Source organism: Perissodus microlepis, chromosome 18 (genome assembly GCF_051167445.1).
Source record: "Perissodus microlepis isolate ML-2025 ecotype Zambia chromosome 18, ASM5116744v1, whole genome shotgun sequence".
Classification (NCBI taxonomy): Eukaryota; Metazoa; Chordata; class Actinopteri; order Cichliformes; family Cichlidae; genus Perissodus; species Perissodus microlepis.
In genome coordinates this window covers 5,164,152-5,185,644 of record NC_140478.1, presented here as the reverse complement: position 1 = coordinate 5,185,644, position 21,493 = coordinate 5,164,152, and the positions used below count along the sequence as shown (strand labels likewise).

General features: G+C 39.9%; 1 protein-coding gene across 2 annotated transcripts; it reads left to right on the top strand.

Annotated features, from left to right (window-relative positions):
* The first annotated feature begins 1,252 nt into the window (after window positions 1-1,252).
* Window positions 1,253-18,974, top strand: ca8 (carbonic anhydrase 8 (inactive)). Of its 2 annotated transcripts, none has more exons than XM_084912807.1 (9): window positions 1,253-1,618; window positions 5,681-5,866; window positions 6,119-6,243; window positions 7,418-7,513; window positions 8,930-8,992; window positions 9,100-9,148; window positions 9,388-9,500; window positions 12,961-13,154; window positions 16,996-18,974. In XM_084912807.1, exons 1-8 carry the CDS (start codon window positions 1,546-1,548, stop codon window positions 13,093-13,095), a joined length of 840 nt encoding a protein of 279 aa, XP_084768933.1. In that variant the 5' UTR covers window positions 1,253-1,545; the 3' UTR covers window positions 13,096-13,154; window positions 16,996-18,974. The 2 variants fall into 2 exon arrangements, with proteins under 2 accessions (XP_084768933.1, XP_084768932.1); XM_084912806.1 differs by having other exon boundaries at window positions 5,675-5,866.
* Window positions 18,975-21,493: the final 2,519 nt, after the last annotated feature.

Below are 21,493 nucleotides of genomic sequence, written 5' to 3'. Positions count from 1 at the left end.
CAGCCACTGACTGCTTTAATTATTAATGAAAGGTAAAGGAAACAAAACTCAAAGTAGTATGCAACAGTGTTCCTACCTAAAAAAAAAAACCTCCGCTCATAGCTTAAGGTCTTGTGTTTGATTACACAACCACCACACGTTCCGTCTCCAAACAGGGATTCAGTTGCTCTTCCTGGGTGATACTATTACAATTTAAGAACGCTCATATGTCATTTCAGCAGGAACTCCTATAAGGTTTTTTGGGAGTCAGAGGGTAACAACCTGTTCTGTTACTTAAGTAAAAGGATATGTTGTGTAATTTAAAAAATTTGAGTGCAAATTAGACTTCTGCACTTCCTCTTGGCTCTTGGAAAATCTAGCAAATCCCATGATTTGGTAACTTTGGGAATTTCAGATGGGGAGGACACTCCTGTTGGCTGTTCTTTAAATGCTGATGCTCCTGCACATCAAGGGAGCTCTTCTTCATTTAGCTTGCTCTGAGGACAGTTTCCAAGGACAGTTTCCTGATAAAGAATGTAGGGTAATTAACGAGAGCAGCCTGGAGGATATGGATTAGGAAAGGAGGGAATGAACAAAGGAAAAAATGTCAATACTATGAATTATTTGTCCCATTTGAGACTCCACCTCCCAAAATACAGTAAAATTGAAAAATATATAGTTAACTTACAAATGACAACAACTGGTAATTAAAGAATGTATAACAGGGTGAAATATAAAGCACTGTTCAGTGTTCAAACTCATTTGTGATAGGCCATGAAGTTGTAGCCAAAGGCTTCTGTGGGTGTTTGAGAGCCATTTTCTTTGTCCATCTTGAAGTCATCAAGTCTGAAGTAGAGTTGGCCTTTCACTTTCACCCTCATGCTACTTTTTGCATGTTTTCTCAACCACTGCTGTTTCCTTCACCCAAGGGTGGATCTGTGACCTCCAACAGAAACGCCAGCTCGACCTTCCTGCCAGCATTCCAGCACACACACATACACACAATCACTGTGGTTCCAAAAACAGCAGAAAGGGTAAAAGATCATAACAAATAAATCAAGAAAGAAAAAATAATTAAAGCCGATATGCTTTACAGTTTGTTTTCACCTCTGAACACAGGGAGCATACAGGGCAGGGAGATGAAAAAGAAACACTGTTCTGACATTTTATGCCAGGGTGAGCAAGCACACCTGCAGAGACACAGAAAGGAAGAGAGAGAGAGAGGAAGAGAGAGAGATAACAGTAGAGCAAAGTAGCAAGAGAAAAGAGGTGGAGCAACACAGAGTAAGAGCTGCTCAGAGAGGCAGAACAGTCTGCACACATCATCAGCTTGTCTCTTTAGGAGGACGAGAGCAAGAGAGAGTAAGAAAGTGGGTTAAGAAGAGACAGACAGAAAAAAGGAAGAAAAGAGAAACTGCATCAAAGAAAAGAGAGTTGTTGTTGAGCTGGGAATCCATCCAGCAGACTTCAGTTTGTGTCCAAAACCAGTTAAAACCAGAGTGACGGGGAGCCGTGAGTGGGAGGACAGACTGGTTTCTAGCCACAGGGAGTAGACTGCAAAGCACCATGGCTGACAATGTGAATGAGGAGTCGGATTATACCCCGGGGAAAGATGAGCTGGACTGGGGCTATGAGGAAGGTAGGCTGGGCTCTCTCAGTATGTGAAGGGATGCTGGAGATGTGTGAAAAGCTAAGGATCAGGAGGAGTTTTAAGGGGGACTCAACCCAAAACTTTACACTTTTTAAAAACATTTAAAAAAAAATGCAATTTGATTCTTTAGTTGGATTTGGGTTATACACTGTACAACATCTGTCAGACCACCGGCTCCAATATGTTTTTAAAACACCACTAATGGTTTTACTCTCTCATCTCCTATGTTGTAGGTTGCTCGAACGGCATGATTTACAGTCAGTCATATAGAAAAATATCACAAGAACAATATCACTTTTTGCTGGCAACAATATCAAGTTGCCAGCAAACCAGCTGTTTATCACTGCACTGCTAAAAGTATAGGAGACTTGCAACAGACAGTTGTTGGTCAGAGACTTACAGCAGAGCAAAGATTTCCTTGGACTCTACAATTCATACAATAAAACTCAAAAATGACTTGGCATTAAGAGCTGTCACTCATATATCTTTGTCTACAGAGAAACTGAATAAAGCACATAAACACTTGAACATAGGTTACAAATATTACTGTCATACTTTCAGTATGTCATGTAGTTATGTGTTCACTTTGTCTTTCTGCTAATGCTGCTTTTACTGAGCATCGAGGGATATACTGTCACACTGAACTGTGAAATTCTTACTGTAAGTATACTAAATTATATGGAATACCATGTATGGCTAAGACACTAATATTTGACATGCAAATACCTGGTTAGATAAGAGGAGATGAGAGGTTCCCACAGGAAATTCTTCATCTTAATTTATAAGCACAAGCACAGAACTTCCTTGCCATGAGCTGACAGAACTTACTGCTGTGTAATAAGCAAAAGTTTCCTTTCTTAGGACTTAGCTAAGGTGTCAGTCACATAGACCTAGAGGTTGGTTGACCCCCTGACAACCTCTGGTCACCAGGGAAAAATGTTGCTGGCAAATTGTTGCTGCTATTGCCAGGTGAAATCAGCTACACCAAGAATCTGCTTGTGATAGCTTTGGTCACCTGCAGTTTGCATTGAAGACACAGACTTTTCTACAAAGAGTTGTCATTTATGCCACAAGCTTTAGTCAAAGTGGAACAAGTGCAGTATAAATTGGGTTAGGGTTAGCCCTAACCCTAACCCTAACTTTTACTCTGACTGTTCTCAATTTCTCATTTTCGTCACTCTTAGTTTCACTAACAGTTGGTGAGTAGTTTGCAAGTGTTTACAGAAATTTCAGCATCTTCCATATAAACTGCTGCAAAGGTGGCAGCCTGCTATCAAGTAAAGGAAAGGGGGTTTCTCAAAGAAGGTTTTTGGTGTACTACTTTACATCTGCTTGCAAACACTTTCTTGATAACAACAGCCAGCAACTTCCAGCAACCACCCACAACCAGTTAAAGAAAGCACATCTTTCTGCTGCAACCAGTGAATTACAAGGTCACTGACTAACTGGTCTGCGATTTGATCAGTTGATTTCACAGAGACTGCCAGAACCTCCAACAACCACTGAAGGTGCACATTTTCCCTGCTGAGTGGTGGCTATCAGATGGCCACCAACAGGTCTCTAACGCCTGTGTGGCTAACAAGCTGGCACAGTCATTTCTTGATTAGCTTGCACATAAGAATGATATCATCTAACACTAAAGTTAACAACACCAAATTCTTTTCCAATGGCTGAAGCAAAAAAACGTAATTACTCACAAAGCTAAGTCCTTAATTTGAGGTAATTAAAGCAACAATCCGCAATTTAGTAGTGCCACTGAAATTCTCACTGCCTTTAGTAAACTGTTGTTAAGGCTTTAGTTGCTGAGGAAAGCGAGAATGTGACCACTCCCCCATGCTTCTTTGCTATGGTGTGAATAGTCAGCCAGTGAGGACCGTCTATCTGCAGTCCCAACAGAAAGGCACACTGTGAGGCCTGAGCTCCTTGTCTTGGAGGCAGATGGGTGTACTGGACTTTCCATGAACACGATACTGCCAGTGTGTATTTCCTTTTTCTAAAAACACAGCAGGTTGTGCACATTGTACACATCTCTTACTGTTGCAGTCAGCTGAAAAGTGAAGCAAATTCTGTCTTTCAGTGGGATCACTTTCTCTACACTTGTTGCTCTTCACACTCTATTAAACTGATAGAAAATGCCTTACTATCTTACAAAATATTTCAGTGTTGTGCTGTGGACAGGTGATCTGTCTCATTTAGGACAGACTTGCCCTGTTTTTACAACTGCAGTCTGCTTAATTTTGTTTTTATGAACAGTAATCTCATTGTCACACTCACTGCAAGAAGTCCTGTTTACTAGACACTGAGAGAAGCAGAAAGAAACTCAGGATCAGAATGAGGACAAGGCAAAGAGGAAGAGGGACTGAAGAACAGTTTTAGCAAGTCTCGTGTCCCCCAGACGTTCTTCTGAAACCACCGTTCTCCTCTCAAGCACACACCCAGCTCTGTTTATATCACTTCAGGGGATATTATTTGACTTTGATTTTGTGGCGACAAACCCCAATTTAAACCACAACTACTATTTAAACTGTTTGATTAGTATGAAGATGGATGGATAGTTATTTATTGGAGTTGGCTGCTCTCTCTCTCTCTCTCTCTCTCTTTATATACATATATAGAGCAGCAAACTCCAATAAATAACTATCCATCCATCTTCATACTAATCAAGATGGATGGATGGATATATATATATATATATATATATATATAGAGAGAGAGAGAGAGAGAGCAGCAAACTCCAATAAATAACTATCCATCCATCTTGATACTAATCAAACAGTTGTCTGTGTTGTGCCACTTATGGTACCATAAAATGTGCTTTCATTGTTACTAGGCTACCATTGCCATATTTATTATAATAATCAGAGGTTATGACTTTACTGCTTGTAGACTTGCTGATAAAAAAAACATTTCTGACTCCCCTCTTATATAAAACAGCCCCACGTTCCTCCAGTAGGAAGAGCAAATGACCAGTCAAGTTGGATGACTTGTTGAAATCTTAACTGGTAACTGTACTCTAAACATACAATTCCCTGTATAGTACATGTTTGCTCACTTGCGAGGCTAGTGAGCAAGCACTAGCCATGCAAGTGAGCTTTGTTAGCATGGCTAACAACATGAAGGGGATTTTTTCTGGTATGGGAAAAAGACCAAAGTGAATGACAGCTGAATTGATGGTTAAGTTTCAGGGTCAGTGATTGGGTTGGACCAGCTGTTGGTAAAATAAATCTCTAAAGGTGTATCTTAATTTGGATACTTGTGTTACTGGCACACAACATTAAGTACACAACATATTTCCTTCCTACATGAATTTAGACTGATTGCATGTTCACCAATTAAAACCTGAGTTGTGAGTATGGCATTTGAAACCTTTGACTGCGATTGGATTGCTGCCTGCTGTCATCATCTGATCACAGATTGTACAAACTTTCACCAAAAACCCAGAAGTGAAACTGCAGAAAGATGGAAACTGATGTCAGAAGAAAAATAGTGTTACTATTTTTATGACCGATTCCATGAACTCATTAGGGAAGTTTTTACAGATTTTCCCTCTAGACTTCACCGGAAGTCTTTTTGTAACCATAGATATCCATCCAATCCATCCATCCATTCATCTGAGAGGCAGGGTATACCATAAATGTCCCATAAATGATATTTGATGCTGCTTATGACTGCTCTGAATAAAGCTGTCAGTGAAAGCCATTATTTACCTCAAATGGTACTTAGGGAAGTACTTGATTTGAGGCACAGGATGGACGCCTATTTAGCAATGACCAAGCCCTTCATAAGAGCTGTTTTATGTGGTGTATATTGTTTAAATTAAGTGTAGATGATGACTTTGGTAACATATTACAGCTAGTCAAAGTTTGAACTTTGAAGCAGCTGGTGCAACAGTTCCCTTTACTTTTAAGTGTGACTTGGCAGGACACTTAAAACTGTGCAACCATTTTTAATGGTCATGTTCTTAGTAAGCCTATATTTTACAACAATAATCTGAATGTATGCTCTATTTCATGTGCATTTTTATGCCTATTTTTGCTCATAAAGGTGTAGAATGGGGACTTCATTTCCCAGCAGCCAATGGCGAGTACCAGTCTCCCATTAATCTAAACTCCAGGGAGGCTCACTACGATCCGTCACTCCTGGATGTTGGATTGTCACCAAACTACGTGGTGTGTCGAGACTGCGAGGTCATCAATGATGGACACACTGTCCGTATTATTCTCAAGTCCAAGTCAGGTAACTCCCAGCAGCCATGACATCATATCAGCAAACACAAATTGTTGACTAAACTGCTTTGAAACAGGATGCATGTATAGTTTTCGAGGTTTGGTAGGAGGTGATTAATGTATATTTTTCTCACAAGGGAAAACCAAAAAAGTTGCATCGCATCACAAATGACCCCTTTCTCTCACACCGACTATTATTCCGACCTATTTAGCCTTCTTCCTGTACGTGCTTGATCATAAACCCTCTGGTTTCCTGTGACAGTGGTTACTGGAGGTCCACTGCCAAGCGATCACGAGTATGAGCTTCACGAGGTTCGATTCCACTGGGGCAAAGAGAACCAAAGAGGATCGGAGCACACGGTCAACTTCAAGGCTTTCCCTATGGAGGTAAACCAAGGAGAAAAAAGACAAAAAAGCAAGGCCATAACCACACAGCACACCCCAAACACCAAAGAAATGCACTGATTTGTTTAGACTTCTTGTCTTCAGCTAACACTGTAGTTTGATGAGTCCTTGAAGACAAAATCTTTTTTTTCTTTGAAAAGTATCTGCTTTGATATCCGAATAGCATTGTTCCACAGTCATAATCAAACATTCTGTGACTCCGTGTGTCTGTGAAATCTTTACGGTGCGTTCTCTGACAGTTCATCAAGAAACTGTACCACTCCATCCAAAAACATACATTTATATTTTCTTTTTTTTTTTGTTTACAAATGTGTGAGCTGTTTCTACTTTGGTTTTTACTCCACGTTAGGTCAATCCCATTTTTATCTTGTCATCTACAACAACTTTGCATTTCCCAAAACTGGACTCCATCTTCAAATACTAATGTTATAAATTCTGGTGAACTTTCTTAGATAACGTTCCTGCACAATATAATATCTGGCATTTTACTGGACCTCAAGGTAAATACCTAATAAATTCCTAATTATTAGGACACCAAAAATATATGAATCTGACAACAGAACATTGGACTTGCTGGTCTACAAATGTCCCATTTTCCCATTTTTAGTGTTTGTTGGGCCGTAGTCAACAAGGGAAAATTGTGTGAAGAGAGCTTGGCTTATTTGAAGACAGTGGTAAATACAGTTTCCTGTGCCGATTGTACTGAGCTCAATCTATTGCAGATATTATTCTCAGTATAGCTCAGTGTCTCTTTCCATTCCTGTTTGTAGCAGCAGAACTACCCTTTTAAGATAGCTTATGTTTCCTTTTACAAAACACATTATCAGTTCTCAGTGCAGAAGGCTATTGATAATGAAACAGGCAGCTCAGAGATCACAAAGATATTATACATTAATGTTTTTTCCACTGTGTCTGTTATAATAAGACACATAGCATGGCAGCTGTAAGTCTTATCATGTATGTAACTTCAGTCTGGTCTTGTATTTACTGCTTTCAGGGTCGAAGCTTTGTACACGTCCCTTTGTTTATGTGAAAACCCTTACAAAAAGCCTTCAGTCACCACAAGCTGATGGTTTCTCACTCACTCACAACTTGTCCTCTCTACAGCAAATGCCACTCAATCACAGATTGTAATGTGTTGTTTCTCTGTGTGCAGCTTCATCTGATTCACTGGAACAGCACTCTGTTTAACACATTGGAGGATGCTCTAGGGAAGAAGAATGGAGTACTTATCATAGCTCTTTTTGTGCAGGTAAGCATCCAGAGCCAGAAGGCTGGCAAAGTGACCTGATAAAGGATTGATTTACAATGTCTGTTTATTCATAGCCAAGAAACTATTTTCTATGTCAGTCAGAAATATCGTTAAAGTCAGTGTCTTTTCAGTCCTAGAAGTTAGGAGGTGGAGCATTCATGGAATGAAGTTGTTTTTCCTGCACATTCCACATACACTTGTTATTGTGAACTGGGAAATCTGGGGGCCCAATACTTTGAACTCTTTGTCAAGTGTTGTTTGTATTATCCTACTGAAAAAGACTAGTGGCATTAATGAATACTTTCCCCACAGAGAAATACGTGTTCTGCAGTAATGTTTAGGCAGGTCAAAGCAAAATCTACATGAATGCAACTGAGGCTTACCAGCAGAAAATCATCACACTGTCCCCAGTGTGACAGACATTGTCAAAACTAGTTATTGCTTGATATATTGCATTTTTTAAATGTTTGGAAATGTCTGTAAAGCTTCCACTGAAGAACTTTAAAAGAAAGAAAGAAATACAGATACCCCCCCCCCCCCCCCCCCCCCCCCCAAAATATAACATAAATTTAAATACATTTCTTCATAAAACAGATGCATTTTTTTCTCCATGCTTAAAAAAAGACACTTAAACACACCATTTCTCCCTGTTAAGTGTAGCTCAGGGGAAGTGCCATTTAAAAAGGCTGTCCCATTTTCCATGTATATGATCCAGCTACAGAGTGTTTGGTGACATCTTATGCAGCCTGTGAATGCTCAGTTAAACACAAAGTAAAAGGTGCTGTCTTTCTGTGCAGTTCTAAGTTATATGCTGGCTCCCTAAACTGGGACTGAGCCACAATGCCCGTTTTAAGTCTAGTCTTGACATGCATTTTTATAAACATTTGCTTTTATCGGCCCTAATGTGCTTTCCTTCCTAGCATTGTAAAAGCTGTTTTCCTAAATGAGTGATCAGATAAATTCTAGATATGCTTGGTGTGACCTGAGAATGAGTCAGTTTGGAATGTATTGTTTGCCACGTTCCTGTGAAATTCCCCTGATTTACATACTTAATGCACTCCATAAGGAATAATCCTCAGCTCATGAAATGAGACCGGGTTTTCAAGAACTCTCAGTAGACCTCTTGAAAAGCTAGTCTGCCGAGAAACCTGCTCAAAAACCTTGACAAAAAACAGTGGCTATCTCACTCTTTCTTCAACCCAAAACATTCCTGACCTCAGACCTAACACTACACACATCCTGTTCTCAACAGAATTCTTACTTCATTCCCTGTTTACTTCCTGCAGACATAAAAGTACAAAAGTCCTGCTTAAACACAATCACTGGTAGCATTATTGTTATCAACTACATAAGTTCAAGCTGAAATAAGGACTACTTTGTCAGTTGTGAAACCAAACATGCTTGCTTTTTTATCAGATTGGTAAAGAGCATCTGGGACTGAAGGCCATCACTGAAGTTCTCCAGGACCTGCAGTACAAGGTGTGACTGAATTAAAAAAAATCAGAGCAGATGAAAGCATCTTAAGATGCTGGATTTGTAGGATGCATGTACAATGAGAATAATTATCTTTGTGTTAATGCCACCAGGGGAAGAGCAAGATAATCCCCTGCTTTAATCCCAACACTCTGTTACCTGGTAAGCAAGAATGTCTTGAGCACTGATACAGATTTGTAGCTATTGCCTCCTGATAACACCCATACGATTGTTGTGTGGGTGTGAGATAAAGTTGAAAAAAAAATGCAGATCATGTCCTCATTTCAGAAAGTCAACTGCATGATGGGATGAAGAAATTGTTTTTTGTTCAGCCTTGAGAGCTGAAACAATATCATCAAAGTATAACTGATGTTTGCTTTTTCCACAAAACCTGCCCACAGATCCATTACTGAGAGACTACTGGGTGTATGAAGGATCTCTGACTACACCACCTTGTAGTGAGAATGTGACCTGGATTCTCTATCGTTACCCTCTCACCATCTCACAGTTACAGGTAAAACAAATAAAGCAGGTAAAGTAAAGCATCCTCTGCCTTTTTAAGTTTTTTTTGTTTTATTAATTTTTCTTCTTCTGTTTAATCCCAGAATTATTATCTCAGCCTTGAAGGCCCTTTCAGCTCAGTGTTTTGGGTTCCTGACAGGCAAAGTCCTCAGGCAGCTGTTTTCTCAGAAGAAGCTACAGCATCAGCTGGTGATTGTAGTGGAGTGTTTAGCTGCTGATGAGACGGATATATTTTGCCAGAAATCAGTGGAGAATATAGTGGTGAATACAGTAAAGGGTTAATGTATAATTGTCAATCTTTCATAATAAGAAGAAAAGAAAAAAAACCCTAGATGCAGAAAGCTGCAAAACCCTGCTGCTATTTTACAATAAAAGCATTTCAGGAACTCTATAAAGTGGTCCCAAAAAGTTGATTCTGGTCATCTGGACGTAGCGTTTTCAGTGGGAGAAATGTTTCGCCACTGATCCAAGTGACTTCTTCAGTCTCAGCTGACTGCAGGTTTCCAACCTTATATACAGTAGATTTGCATAATGACTTAAACTAGCACCACTGAATGAACAATGGGCTGTGAGGTCTGTTTCTTGATCATTAGTAAGCAAATTGTCATGACCATTGATCAACAACCACTGATCAATGACGCCTGACGAGTTACTTATTCTGTGTTGTGCCATCGACTTAGCCAGAGGTTGTTTGGCTTCCCCAATGTATAAATCCTGGCAATCCTCCTTAACAGCGTACAGTATATTACTCTGTTTGTGTCAGGGGACCTGATCCTTGGGGTGGACCAATTTTTAGCTCAGCGTGTTTTGGGGTTTAAAAGCCACGGATGCAGTGTTTAGAGAAAATGCGTCTCAGCTGTTCCGATACTCCTGACACATACAGGATGACCACAGGTTTTCGCTTAAGCAGCGGTTGCCCTTCTCTCCTGGATCAGCTGGAGCTTTCTTTAGGTGCTCTGACAAATGTCCAGCTGGGATAACCACATTTACTCAGGGCCTTCTTGAAGCGATGTTCTTCTGCTTCGCTGGCTGCTGAGTCTGTTGGGATGGTGTTCCCTCTATGTTGCAGCGTCCTGATGACGCCCAGTTTGTGCAGCAGTGGATGATGAAACCTTAAATACTGATCTGTATTCGTAGGTTTACGGTACACACCAACTTTTAAATGTTCCCCATTACTGATGGAAATCTCACAGTCTAACAAGGCTAACCTGTCTTTTTTTTATTTTTCATTTTTCACTGAAAATTTTACATCTAGATAAACAGAATCAACTTGTTAGTATTTCCTTACCTGGATGGCTGAGCATGCATCAAGATCTATTAAGTGGTGAATATTAAGAATATTAGCCTAACACTGATATACAAAATTTCTGTTACTAGTGAATAGTCTGTTTATCGGCAAAACACATTTTTTTTTCTCTTATGAGACAACTTATAGATATCTGCTGTAGCAGTAAAATAAAGTAGATATCAGCAAAATTCTAGGCCATGAATCATACATGGTAACGGCTACCCATGGCAAGTGTAAGCCAATCAGTTACATTGCTTTTACTGGCGGGGCTCTTCTACTGCGTTCAGTGTCTGTATTGTTCATGTTTGAGGGGGTTTCTCATTTTCTACATCCTGTCTTATATGATCAATATGTCAGCCCTGTATGTAATTTTAAATTGCACAGTAATGCTAGCCCACAGCTCTCTAGCAGTTACTCATAGTACAGGAAAGCTTTACACTCACTACCAATCAATAAGTCTGTCAAGTTTCTTTTGATACATTTTTATTTGAATTTAGCCTTTGGGTCTCTCATGCTTTTCTCTAGCAGCCTGATGTAAAGGATGATGACAGTAACCATCTGACATTTAATTCAGGCTTTCATGTTCCCTGCTTTCTGCTCCATTGAACCTGCAGAAATGCCAACAGAAAGGATGACTTCAGGCTCCCTCAGGCCCTGCCCTATTGTGAATAATAAAAGCTGGAAAGTATCAATGGGTTAAAGATGATTCATTTTCTTATTTTTAGATGATAACAAAGCCAATCCTGCAAACAGGTGGTATATAGTATGTGTTTAAAGTTTTAAGTTAAGCCATTTTTATGGCTCCTTCCGCAACTATTAGTGCTTCTTGTTTGCAGCGTACAAATAGAAGTCCTAAAAGCAAACACTAAAACAGAAAAATCTTCAGTTGGGTTCTGGTTTTATGAGGGGCGTAAGTATAAAACCTGCCAAGTGTTAGGCAGTTCAGACAGCAGCTCTAGTTTCTCACCAGTTGATAAGCAGGCCCAAGCAGTGGGTTACACTAGAATAATATAGTCCTTTAACTATGCTATACATGCGACCTTCTGCCTGCCACCCTTTCCATTACACTTCTCTCTACATCGCTTTAAAGTAAAAAAGCAAAGTGTAAAAAAACACAGTTAACTCCAGCACACTGACCTGTATGCTGTTTTTTATGCCTACTCATGTACTGTGCTGCACTTTACTGTTCTTCTTTCTGTAACATGTTCTGTAACCACAGCAAGTATTTTAAAACAGCAGGTCCTTCTTACCTAGAATACACACCTCAGACATCCGGCTATTATTGACTCTGTGTGTGTGTGTGTGTGTGTGTGTGTGTGTGTGTGTGTGTGTGTGTGTGCTCAGTGAATGTGTATACATATCAGGCAGTTACTATGCCAACTATGTTGTTAGTATGTTGTAATGCACTTTGACAGCGTGCTATAAAGCTTTCCTCTGTGACACAGCTGCACGGCTGCATAAAAAGCCTCATATTTGTTTTGCCTGATATTGCTACCCCCTGCACAGTATGTGTGTGTAGATCATATCTGCACTTGCAACATTTTCTCATGAACAGGAAGTCAGGTGAAAGATTATTCTGATCTGAGAATTATAAAAAGCCCAGAATGCTCTTTTTTGTAGATGACCTGTCGAGCTGTTGTATTCAGAGATGAGTAAAAATGGTTCGTTTGTCCATCTGACATGCTAACCCAAAGCAAATAGTGAAATCACCAGAAATAACCCCTCCACTTTCTCTGTTATGAGGAATCACACATAACTTTAGTCCTTCCTTTTTATACCCACAAGCTTGTTTTTAGGAAGGTGAAAGTGAGGCTCTGAAGACTTTCTCCTACAGCTGACAGTTTGTCAGATTTTTTTCCTTAGACATGAATAAATACCTGCAGCGACACAATGCAATATAAAGTGAAGGCACAGTGGAACCTAAACCCACAATCACCACAGTGCTCCTCTTGTTGTGGTAAAAGAAAAAAAAAGAAAAAAAAAAAAAAAGAAGATTTCTATTCTAATACAGGGTAAGACATCAGAACATTTTAAATTAAATTAAAGTAAATTATGATAATTCTAAAATTCAGAAAGGAGGATTTTCTGGTGAAAAAGTAGCCCTGCGTCTCCAAGACCTCAACAGACTCCCTCAGTTTCTGTGTAAACATCTTTGTCATTGCAGATTGAGGAGTTTCGGAGACTACGGTCCCACGTCAAAGGTGCGGAGCTGCCAGAAGGGAATGATGGGATGCTGGGGGACAACTTCCGTCCCACCCAGCCGCTCAGTGACCGGACAGTTCGCGCTGCCTTCCAGTGACTCCCACTTTCACCGCCATCTCAGACAAACTGTGGGACCTACAGATACAATCAAAGAAGGTAACATTGTCACAGTGAGTTACACTTCAATACAGTGTTCTGAGGTGATCACGTCCTACTTTGAGGAAAAGGGTTTGTCTTTTCATATAAGATCAAACCTATTAATGGAACGCATGCCTGGTATCGTACACCTTTCTTGCAGAGGGTTCGAGACAGATAATAGCAGTTTGTTAGGAAACAGTGACAGTACAATAGCAAATACAAAGTATTATTAGCAATTTTTTTTTAATCAAGACGGTTTAAGATGATATTCACGCTCATTGTAACTCTGAGCCTCTGAGCGTGTTGTTGTACAGTGAATTTTTCTGACAACTCCCTACTGCTGTAAAAAAAAACCCTGACAAACAGCTGTTGATGCCCTCAGTGAGATAAAACTACAACAGCAAATGTGATGTAACTAAACTCAGAAACAGTGAGCTGAACAGCTCTAAAATGCTGTTTAGCTCACTGTAGATGGGGAATCAATAATTATCTGTAGATGTGATGACCGATATTTGAAAAAGTAACTATCACTTGCTCTACTTACCACCAAACACTTTGTATTTTTAGTCAGTTCAGCACATTTCCTCATGAGGGACAGAATTTTAATGAACTAGGCATACTGTCCCTGAGGTATTTGGGCCCTCAGAATCCATGGCACATAATAGATCAGGCCCTGGAAGAACTAACCCAGTTTAGTTACTAATGTGGGACCAACCTATATACAGCACAAAGTGCATGGAGAGATCCCAGATTTAGCTCAGCAGCACTGCAGGAGGAAGGCAGGGCAGAACTTTAGGACATCAGAACAGAGCAGGACGCTTAAAAATGCGACGACTGCAAAAGTGTAAGGCTAAAACAAACAACCTTGTTTACTATTTTTTATGTGCTGATGTGAAATAAACACGAATATTAAGCAGGTACGTCACTTTCCCCAAACATTGCATAATTACAGATGAGGTCACCTAGTACTGTTTAGATCAAAACAAATGCTTCATTTTTGAAGATAAACATTTTTGTGTTATTGGTTATTAGTCTGCATTCCTTCATTCTTATGGTGTTTCTACGCTGTTTTGAAGTTTTGAAGAAGAAGAAAGAGGAATATTTGTAGCTTTTCAGACCTCATTCTGGCTCAGTGTTAAAGATAAGAGCACAAGTGCCTCGTGTTAAATACGAATGAGCGACGGTGGGCAGAAGCAGTAGCCTTTTCTCACATCTCTACACTATCAGTTAGCCTTTTGCAACATAATGTCAGGGACAGGAACACAGTGTCTGCCTTGCAGTAAATTATCTCATCTGACATCGATGTAGCGTCTGTACCTTTTTAAATCAGAAAGTAAAACATGCTGAATTTGAGTTCATAGTCTGGGTAATGCTTTGCCACATGCGTGGGATCTTACATTATAATGCCGCTAAATAGCTTCTAACTTTTGTTAGTCCTACATGAATGGATAAAACCCATGCCCACGTCACGGGCTTGGCTCAGCTTACAGAAAGCCTGTAAGCCGAGCCAAGAAATGCCAGAAAAACCTTCTGCAGAACCAAATGGAATGATAATACAGAGAGTTCTACATGAGCTAACCTGTAAAATCAGTGGTGTGTCACGTTAAATGTCCAGAGGAAAACTGAGTGTTTCCATGTAGTCATGGTGTTTTGGGAATTGCGATCACATAATGAGTAAAACTGTCAGTTTACTGGCTTCATTTGAACTGAGTCATTTTGCCCAAAACAGCTATTTTTGCAGTTGTAACAGCTTAACAGTGAACTCCCAGCTAGTGTTTACCCTTTGAAGGCTACACGGTAGAGCTCTTCAGGGTCATATAACTCTGTGATAACTATCTGTGATACCATAGAATGCTGTGGAAGATCTGAACTGACGTCCACTTAGGCCAAAGTCAAAGGACACAGACGAGAGTAAAAACTGAAGCAGAGGACAAAAAAGTGAGGGCTTGTTGAGAGCGAGGAAGTAGAGGGGTAACTTGGTGAAAGGAGGTAAAAATGCCAGAGGGATGAAAGAGGAGTGAGCGAGCAGAGGGAAGAAAATGGAAAGAAACAACAGAGGACTATTGTCTATGGTGTAAACGGATACTGATCTGGTCCCACCAGCAAAACACACCTAAGACAAGAGTTCAGACTATGGGAAAGACAACCCCTGGGGGAAATAGAGCCCCAGAGGTGGAGTTAAAAAAATATTTGTATGAAGTGTTATACGTAAGTAGGATTTTCAGATATCTGTACTTGGGTTTTTATTTTTTTGATGACTTTTTGCTTTTAATCTATGCATTTTTACACAAATATCTGTACTCAAAACAGGCTTCTTTCTTCAAGTTCATTGTGTTTCATGTCACTATGTGTCTTTAAGCATCGACAAGCAAAGAGAGGAAAGAGGCTAAAGCATATGCATATGCATGCATAATTTATAGGAGCATGCATTGAGGTTAGAGTTGGTCTGAACCATCTGGAACAGCATTTTTGGTGCAGAAGCTGTGGTCATTGTGCTTCTGTTATCACCATGACAGCTGTAAGCATGAAACAGACTCCAAAGAAGCTCACGAGATACAACGGCTCAAAGTTGACAGGTTTTATTGTTACAAAGGGAGGTTTCTCCAAGGGAATTTAGTATGGGTGCATGGATGAGTGGCGCAGTGGTGATTTGAGTTTTTGATTCACAATTGAGTTGTAATTTCTTCAGCTGTGAGTTGACGAGCAAACTGTGGGGGAGCCAATGGTCAGAGCTGTTCAAATTTGATCAATGGGAGGCTGAGCAGGCAGGTAGGTCCGGAGGGTGAAAATTTGAAGCAGGCAGACCAGCTTGACAGAGACAGGTAAGGGTAAAATAAACACAAGGGAGTGGATACTTGGACAGGTCTGAGAGTCATATAGGAGCCTAAAAAGGAAGGTTTTGGAATTCTGCGGTCAAGTTCAGACTCACACCAGATTGAGATACTTTGGCATGACTTTAAGCAGGCCTTCAATGCTAAAAACGCTCCAAGGTGGCAGAATTAAAACAATTCTGCAAAAAAGAGTGGGCCAGAATTCCTCCTCTTCTTTGTTTTTGTGTTATTTTTGTTCAGTTGTGTGACCAAAGAGCTACGCAAACAGAGACCAATGCTGAACCAGCATGGGAGTAAGTATTTAATAGATTTAGTTGAGCAAATAAAGATCCTGCCTTGCAGCCTGTCTATCTTAGGAAAATAGTAGGGGATCAGACTAAATAATAACAGTAGAGTCGTTACCTTGAAATATGAAGCGCCTTGAGGCAGCTGTTGTTGTGATTTGGTGCTATGTAGATAAAATTAAATTGAACTGATTTTGGGGCGACATGAACAACATTATTTTCAAACTTCTGAGTTGACTTCATTTGTCAGAACAGTGAAAACAAAGCAACCCTGGAGCTGAGTTAAGACAATAGTACATATCTGCTACCAAACAACCGATTTCATATCATTCTGAAACTGATGTTCGACTACCAAGAGATGATTTTGTTTGTTTGTTTTCTTTTAGCAGCCAGATTTCTTTCTTTTTTGACCAACACTATGAAGTTGTTCTGAATTCTCTTTGGCAATGTAATTTCTTCCCACCCTGCTGCAACATGTGCCTCTTTTTGGCTCACTAGCTCAGCTCACATATATGTGACTTTATGTGGTACCTTCGAAGTAAAAAATAATGAACTTTTACAGAGGCTTTTTAACACCTCCTTCTACGACACCTCAGTTTTGCTGGAGTTTCTTTCTCCAGTCTAAAGTAATTGGTTGTAAAAGTACAAACCTAGCATTTCCATCTGTGTGTTACAGTTTAGCTGCTGGACACATCTGGTTTTTCTCATTCTCCTAATCACATCCATATTTGTCTTTTCTTACAGGAGAGAAGAAAGAAGAGGCGTGAAGAGAGTAGCAGCAGTGCAAGGATGTGGTTCTAGATCAGCCGCAGATTAAGAGTGAAGGTGGACAAAGAAGCTATTGATTACACCCCTTTACAGTGTGCGTGTGTGTGTGTGTGTGTGTGTGTGCTTAAGTGTAGTCTCTACACCCTCCTGCCCCTCCCTTTTAACATATGTAAAATCCCCCTCTGTTTGTGTACTGTAGTGTGGTATTGTGTTAATCTGCTGTGTGTGTCCTGGTGACAGGAGGCTTATAATCAGCCCATCTCTGCTGTCAAAACAAAAGGAAGCTTGAACCACAGATGTGGTACCTAGACACATCCGTGCGCGTACACACACACACACACACACACACACACACACACACATCCTTTGTACATTACGTGAATACAGGACGTTAATTATGCAAGACTGTACACATTTTACACAAAGTTTATGAGCTTATTTGGAGCTAAATTTCAAATGAAGTCACACAAAGAAAATATACACGTGTATTAAATCAAGCATCCAGCAAGATCTTAAAAGAAATCATGTTTCTATACAGCCTCTGTTTGAATTTTTTTTTAGTAAATCTCCATTGTTAGTATTTCTTTATTAAATGTCCCCCAAAGGGCTGGAGAGAGACAGGTGAAGGCAGGTGTACTGGCTGGAATTCCATTTTCTGAATATTATTGGAAATTATGCACTGAAGGAATCTTTGAACTGAATAATTTTCCATTATTTCCATCAGCTTCCTGTACCTGATGCATTTTCACATCCCCACTCTGGAGGTTGGGCTCATTTTGTAGGTTAACCCTTCAATCCAGTGTATTTTGCTTATTTTCCAGCTCAATATTTGAATTCTGGGACTAACATTGTTTAAAGGTTCAAAATAATCCATATTTACAAGGTGTTGCTCTCCATGCCACTACCACACTGCTGCACCAGTTAGTGAAACAACTACTTTTAAGGGTAAAACATCAATTTTTACATGCATCCTGAACATTCTCAATATTTCTGAGGCTAACAAATAATATCCAGAACATCCTAATAACAAGGGAAAAAATTAATTTGTGCAAATTTATATTCTTGTGCATTTTTACATGACAAGTAAAGTAAGTAAAATAAAAAAAAAAAGAGTTGGTTAACTTTTTGAGCATCAAAACGACACCATCAACTTTTTATTTTGGCAAAGCAATTTATGTTAATGTCATTGAGCCTATAGTCAAGTCATCTTCGCTTATGACCTGGATTACTCCCTGCAAAGCATAAACATGATGCAACAATGCTGTGTGCACAGATGTGGGCGGTGAGCCAACGCACTGCAAGGCGAGCATCTCAGCTTGTATTTTGTTTTGTATTTTAGACCACCTCTCTCTTGACAAACAGGTTTGAACAGCAGGTGGGTGAAGCTAGGCGCCTGAGATGACCATATTAGGGATATTCTCTCTCTCTGACATCATAAAATGTTTAGAGTTAAAAAAATGTTTGATGCCTGAACTCATGGGGGTTACTTGTACATACACTGACCTCATTATTTGAATCTTAATATGAATGTCCAGCATTGAGACTATGTTCCTGAAAACCAGGGCAAAGCACAGTCAGTCCACCTTATCGTTTAAATACATTTCTGATCAAACTAACACACAAACTAAAAAACTATACAGCCCATCATGAACCAGCAATTCTGAATAAAACAGTATTATGCTGGATGTCTTCACAGAATCAACAGCTTTAATACTGGATATCAGTGTTCCTACTGAACTTTCAAATCCCATTCATCAGTGGGACACTGCGGCCACTACCACGTCTTATGTGTTACTAGCACTGTTTTTTTTTTAAAATTTGTGTATGTGTCAGTGTATTTGTGTGTTTGAATGCCTGGCCTCACTGTATGTGACTAACTGATCTGGCATAAACTGTGAGAACTGATGACTATTACTATAAAGCAACAATAAACCTGACATGCTGACTTACTAAAACTCTGAAAAGGAAACTGTTTTTCTTGACAATGAGCCATATCTAACCAAGCGTCATGAAAAAAAGACAAATCAAACAAGGAAAATAAACACTGTTTGTGTATCCAGTATGATATAAAGATTAATGAATTATTTTAGGAAAGAACCTTAAGAAATACGGAGACAATTATTGCAACTGTGTACTATGAACCTGTTGCCTCTGGAACGGTTGCTTTGCAGACTGTAACTGATCGTGCACTCAGTTGTCACTGCCATAGCAACTTTGGCGCGCCATGATAGTGATAAGGTGGCAATAAGAGTAAGTCTGCTACCAGCTTGCTATCAGTTTGCAGTTAAATAGGGTCAAGCTGGCAATTACATATAATCTGTTTGTGATAATACAACAATTAACTGTGTTAATCTTTTGCAAACATTTACAGAAATGTAAATGTGCACAGAAAATATGATGTAGGCTTTAAGAAACTGTGCTCTGATATAGGAATACAACCAGAACCACTGTGAACCAGTTGAGTCCCTTATCGTAAAGAGATACAGATGAGTTGCGCCCATCAGCATATACCCACTTGGATTAATTTCAGTCTGCTTGAATCTGTCTGTCTCTATAAATTAGATAGCAGTCATTTGCAAACTCCTGCCTGGAGACAGGTCACCTTGTGCAATCAAAAAAAAAGCCAAGCAAAGGTTGAAGGTGTTGGATGCTTAACCTCTGGGCCAACAGTTGGTTGATGTGACTAGTTACAATCAGTTGGTGGATGCAAAAATATTTCCTGCAGTCAAAAGACAACCACCAATTTTTGTGATCATCAGATTTCATGATTCTGATGCTGTGCATGTTGTGCTCATTCAGGTGGCTAAGAGTGCTAATTAAAACTATTCAGAATGACCACCTTAATCCCACAATGAGGAATCTCTGTCCTGACATGACTGGTTTTATTTAAGATTACAATGGTCCCATGCGTATAGCACAAAGAGCCACTGAATCGATCGATGAGTATGAATATGATACGAATCATCTGTTTTTAACTTCACATCCCATCAGCTATGGGAGAGTTTGTACAGACATGTTAGGTCACCAACATCAAAACACTAAATTAGGGAATACCTTTTAAATGAATGGTGTTCTATTCAGAGCTCCCGACACCGAAGCTGCTCTTATGTGTTTTGTGTAGTTTTCCCTTTAATTCATTATCCAGTGGTATCTATAATGTCAATTTTTGTCTTTTTTTCTTCCTTTGTTGTCCAAAAACACATCAAAGAGCCACACTATTTCTCTGGGCAGTGCATTTCTTTTCACCCTAAATACACATTGTATAGTTAGCACCAACCATCCTGCTTAAATCACAAATGGTCTAAAAGCAAATCAAATTTCATGATAGTGAAATTTGCAAGTATTGACACGTGGATTAGCACACGGTTGACTTGGTCCTTTCATGGTGTGCTTAAAAGAACAAGCAAAACTAAATCAGCCATACCTTATCCTTTGAGTAAATATACTGTAGAGCATTAACAGATTTGAATATGTATTCTCTTCAGCCAGCTGTGTCTGCTCAGTTAAGTGCAAGATGGTCACACCATGGAGAGGCACAGCTTACAGGGCTATTTTAGAAAGAAGGAAGAGCAGAAAGAAGAGGAACCATCAAGGTAGGATAGGCCCCTGCATGATAGAAGTGGCTGACATCAAAAAATCCTACCAGTGGCTGGACAAAGCTGGACTGAAAGAAAAGGCACTAATCATGGCAGCAAAGGAACAAGCTCTAAGTATAAGATCAGTAGAGGCAGGGGTCTATCACACCAGGCAAGACCCCAGGTGCAGGCTGTGTAAAGATGCCCCTGAGACAATCCATCACATGACAGCAGGGTGCAAGATGCTAGCAGGCAGGGTATACATGGAGCGCCTTAACCAAGTGGCCTGCATAGTATACAGGAACATCTGTGCCGAATATGGCCTAGAAGTCCTGAGGTCAAAGGGCAGTTGAGAATGACCGAGCTAAGATCCTTTGGGACTTCCAGATACAGATGGACAAACTGGTGATGGCTAACCAACCAGACATTGTAGTGGTGGACAAGCAGAGGAAGAAGACCGTAGTGATAGATGTAGCTATACCAACTGATAGCAACATCAGGCTCGAGAAATACCAAGGGCTGAGAAAAGAGCTGGAGAAGATGTGGAGTCTGAAGACAACAATGGCCCCAGTGTTAATCGGAACACTCGAGGCAGTGACCCTCGAGCTGGGCAAGTGGCAAGATCCCAGGAACCTCATCTGAGAAGATCAGAAGTTCAGAAGGGTGCAGTCCTAAGAACAAGAACAATACTACACAGGACCTTCAAGCTTCCAGGATTCTGGTAGAGGATCCAAGCTTTTGTTACAATACTACAATTTTTTAATACTTGTTAAAAAAAAAATAAAAAATCAGCTCATTTTGAATTTGACTACACAACAGATTTGGAACCTCTGTATCCTTTATTTTTGGTTTCACATTGGTAAATATTTTCAGCAGATGACAAGTATGAACTGCAGGCA

Excerpts from the sequence above, each read along its gene's own strand:
- ca8 (XM_084912806.1), top strand. The coding sequence starts at position 1,546 with ATGGCTGACAATGTGAATGAGGAGTCGGATTATACCCCGGGGAAAGAT. Across the intron at positions 1,619-5,674 it reads GGACTGGGGCTATGAGGAAG|GTGTAGAATGGGGACTTCAT; the intron begins GTAGGCTGGGCT and ends TTGCTCATAAAG. Across the intron at positions 6,244-7,417 it reads TCAAGGCTTTCCCTATGGAG|CTTCATCTGATTCACTGGAA; the intron begins GTAAACCAAGGA and ends CTCTGTGTGCAG.